At 35.1% G+C, this 4,050-nt stretch overlaps 1 protein-coding gene across 1 annotated transcript; it reads left to right on the forward strand.

Moving 5' to 3' along the window:
* Nucleotides 1-1,088: 1,088 nt before the first annotated feature.
* LOC133331495 (uncharacterized) lies at nt 1,089-3,291 on the forward strand. Its single transcript, XM_061539884.1, has 2 exons — nt 1,089-1,644; nt 3,017-3,291. Exons 1-2 carry the CDS (start codon nt 1,089-1,091, stop codon nt 3,289-3,291), a joined length of 831 nt encoding a protein of 276 aa, XP_061395868.1.
* Nucleotides 3,292-4,050: the final 759 nt, after the last annotated feature.

Below are 4,050 nucleotides of genomic sequence, written 5' to 3' on the forward strand. Positions count from 1 at the left end.
TTTCCCTTGGTTCTAATTAGCGTACAAAACAAGAAACAAATGTGGGGCAACTCAAACAAAAAATTCTCCAAATTTGTATATGTGACAGTATGTGACATTTGAATTGAGAAAATATAAAAATGTATTAAAAACAACATTTTCAGAAAAAATGGAAAACATGAATGAAAAGTAAATAGATATGGGTTCATACTATAGTCAGGAGAAAGAGAATTATTTTTTCTATTTAGATCCCTATGTAATTCACTAAAATATGTTAAATTTTTGGTGTAAAACAAGAAACAAAAAGTTTGAAATAAAAAACTCTGATGATATGAATTATGAATAGTGTTGTATGAACGGGTTAATTCATGTACGTAATTCTGAGAGCGAACTACGTTGTTCGGATGACCGTCAGAACATGGCATAAGAAAACTTAGTTTGACTTTGACGTTTAATTTAAGTACACGCTTTTCCTTTGCAATCCTTAAAATAATATGTGCAAAATTGTCTTAAAGCGGTACTTCTTGCCAAGCAGCATGTCGCTTTTCTTAGTTTGGGCACCATGGAACAACACCTGTCCATGTACTAACATTAATGAATATAATAAACGGTACGCATAAGCATCTAAATTTGACATTTCTAAATTTGTAATGGCCAAAGAATTCATTGACAATAAATGTAACAATAATTATTCAGTATATAAAAGTTTATATTGTTTCAATAGGAAAATTAAGTTTGGAAACTGTGTTGGTGTACAATGTATAACCAAATATCGTACTGTATATATATCTACCTTGTTTAGAGAAATGTAGTAGGCATTGATATATATACATATACATGTTTTATGTGAAAAAATATTTTCAATATTTTTTCCATTCCATTCAAGAACTTTAATAAAGACGTTTGTACGATATAAAACCACTGCGTGTTTCAAACTATCCAATAGGTTATAGGCCCAGAGCCTACGTGGAATTTATCGGTAATTTTAATTCGTTTTGCAAGAACTGATTTAAATCAGTAATTCGTGTATTTTAACGGCAAAAATGAATGGAATAAATGTGCAATTTCCCAAGCTTTCAAATTCCAACTATCATAATTGGAAATTCAATATGGAACTGTTGTTGCTGGAACGGGAACTATGGGATATCATCGTTCAAGAAGTGCCAAGTGCTCCTGATGCGAAGTGGTTAATTCGCGACGGAAAAGCAAGGGCAACTATCGGTTTAGCGGTGGAAGAATCTCAAAAAGTACATATCAAGAAGCTTAAGACAGCTAAGGAATTTTGGAATGTTTTAAAGAAGCACCATGAAAAGTCAAATTTAACAAATAAAGTAAGTCTTCTACGCCAACTGTCAACAAAGAGAATGCAAGGAGGTCAAGCGATGGAAGAACACATCACAGAATTTATGGATATTGTGGATCGTTTAAATGACCTTGGTGAGGAAATTGGTGAGCACAAAACGGTGGCATTTTTGCTTGGGAGCCTGCCGGAGGAATACAATTCGTTGGTTTCATCGTTGGAAATGCGTCCAGAGAATGATTTAACCGTGGATTTGGTAAAAGAAAAACTGCTTCAAGAATTTACACGGAAATCTGAAGTTGCTCCAATGGCTGATACTGTTTTTAAAACGCAAAAGAAATTCAAGCCAAAATGTTTTTCATGTGGTAAGATGGGACACAAAGAAAAATTGTCCGAATAGAAAACTGAATGGAAGTCGAGCAAATGTTGCGGAGAATAAGGAAAATAAAAATCATTGTTTCGGTGTTACATCGAAAAGAAAGCAACATAATTGGTTCATAGATTCGGCTGCAACTTGCCATATGTGCTGCAATGAAGAATTATTTTACAGATTGAATAGGCAACGAAATGATTCAATATATTTGGCTGATGGTACCGAATTAAAAGCAAGTGGCATCGGTGAATGTCGTCTGTTTTGTCAAAATAAAGAAATATGTGTACAAGATGTTTTGTACATTCCTGAACTTGATGGAAGTTTATTATCAGTAAGGAAATTGACAAAAGGAGGATACAAGGTGCATTTTGAATCAGATAGCTGTTCAATATTGATGGATGGTCAAGTTTGTGCTACCGGAAGTCTGAGGGACAATTTGTATATACTTAATAGTAGTCAAATGGCGAATAAATTATGTCGAGTCAATGCGGAATGCGTTCATGTTTGGCATCGTCGACTGGGTCACAGAAATATTCAGGCAATCAAAAATAGTGCTAGTGAAGGTCTAGCGGCTGGATTGAATATAAAGAAATGCTCATGTTCGTCAGCATGTGAGGTGTGTTTACAATCAAAATTAACAAGAAAGACTTTTCCAAAAATGTCAGAAACAAAGTCCGAGGCTATTTTGGAAATAATTCACGCGGATGTATGCGGACCAATGCAGAATACAACTCCGAGTGGTAACCGTTACTTTTTAGTAATGATAGATGACTACAGCCGATACTGTCATGTGTATTTTTTAAAATCCAAGGATATGGTTTTTGATAAAATACAAGAATTTGTGGAAATGACGGAAAATCAATTCGGTAAGCGTATGAAAATATTGAGATCTGATCGTGGGGGTGAATTTTGTAGCAATAAGATGGAAACATACCTAAAGTCAAAAGGAATAGTTCATCAATTAACTGTCCCCTACACTCCTGAACAAAATGGAGTAGCCGAAAGAAAGAATAGAAGCTTGATGGAGATGGCTCGCTGCATGTTGAATGACTCTGAAATTCATGTAAAATTTTGGGCGGAAGCTGTGAACACAGCAAATTATGTTCAGAAGAGGATTCAAACTTCCATTACAAATGTTACTCCTTTTTCACTATGGTTCAACAAAACTCCAAGCTTAAGCCATATTCGAGTTTTTGGATCGGTTGCGTACGCACATATTAACAAACAAAAGAGAAGAAAGTTAGATAATGTTGCGATCAAATGCAATTTGGTTGGCTATTGTGATGAATCGAAAGCATATCGATTACTCAATACTAAGACAAACGCTATTGTTATTAGTAGAGATGTGGAATTTATTGAACCAGACTGTCGTCGTCACAAAGGTAGTGATTTAATTGAAGTTGAAAGAACGTCGGAGAATATGGTTAATGTACCCTCGGAAGTTTCAAATTCTGATATGAAAAATGAAGGCATATCAAGTGGAGAAGAGGAAGACGAGTTTTGTGGTTTTGAGTCTGCAGATGAAATAAATTCTACGTCATCTTCTGATGAATCGCAACGAGAAGAAGTTCTTGAAAATGTTACATCAAATCACAATGCTGAGAGTCGCAACGAGAGCAAACAAAAATGTACCGCCTAAAAGATATGCGTGTAAAGTTTCTTATGTTGATGATCCTGTTTCTTACAAGGATGCTATATCGAAATCCGACAGCAAGGAGTGGATGAAAGCTATGAATGAGGAAATCAAGTCGCTACATGACAATCAGACATGGGATCTTGTGGAAATGCCTAAAGGACACAAGTTGATTGATTGTAAGTGGGTTTTTAAAGTGAGGAAACCATTGACGACAGAACCAAGTACAAGGCCAGATATGTAGCAAAGGGATATTCCCAGAAGTACGGAGAAACTTATGATCAAGTTTTTGCGCCTGTGGTAAAGCAAACAACGTTGAGGACTCTATTAGCAGTGGCAAGCTATAAAAATATGAACGTGAAACACATTGATGTAAAGACCGCTTTCCTCAATGGTGAGATTGATTCTGAAATTTATATACGGCAACCAGAAGGCTTCATTGTAAAGGGCAAAGAACATTTGGTATGTAAATTGAAAAGAAGCATTTATGGTCTAAAACAATCAGCTCGTTGTTGGAATCTGCGAATAAACAATGTTTTAGTTAATTCTGGATTCAGAAGGGGAAAGGCTGATCCATGTCTTTACGTAAAAGAATTGAACAACTTTATGTCTTAATTTACGTAGACGATATCATTATTGCCAGTAAAAGTAACGAGGAAATAAGGATAGTTACAAGAACTTAGAATAGAACATTAAGAATAGAATAGAACATTAGATAGAACATTAAGCAGAACTTTGAAATAACCGAACTAGGAGATATCAAAT

The sequence above is a fragment of the Musca vetustissima genome, unplaced genomic scaffold, assembly GCF_032173495.1.
Source record: "Musca vetustissima isolate MV318-11 ecotype Yass unplaced genomic scaffold, APGP_CSIRO_Mvet_v1 utg19196, whole genome shotgun sequence".
Lineage (NCBI taxonomy): Eukaryota > Metazoa > Arthropoda > Insecta > Diptera > Muscidae > Musca > Musca vetustissima.

Coding starts and splice junctions, on each gene's coding strand:
- LOC133331495 (XM_061539884.1), top strand. CDS start 1,089: ATGGAACTGTTGTTGCTGGAACGGGAACTATGGGATATCATCGTTCAA. Junction 1,645..3,016: donor GCCAAAATGTTTTTCATGTG/GTAAGATGGGAC, acceptor TTATTGAACCAG/ACTGTCGTCGTCACAAAGGT.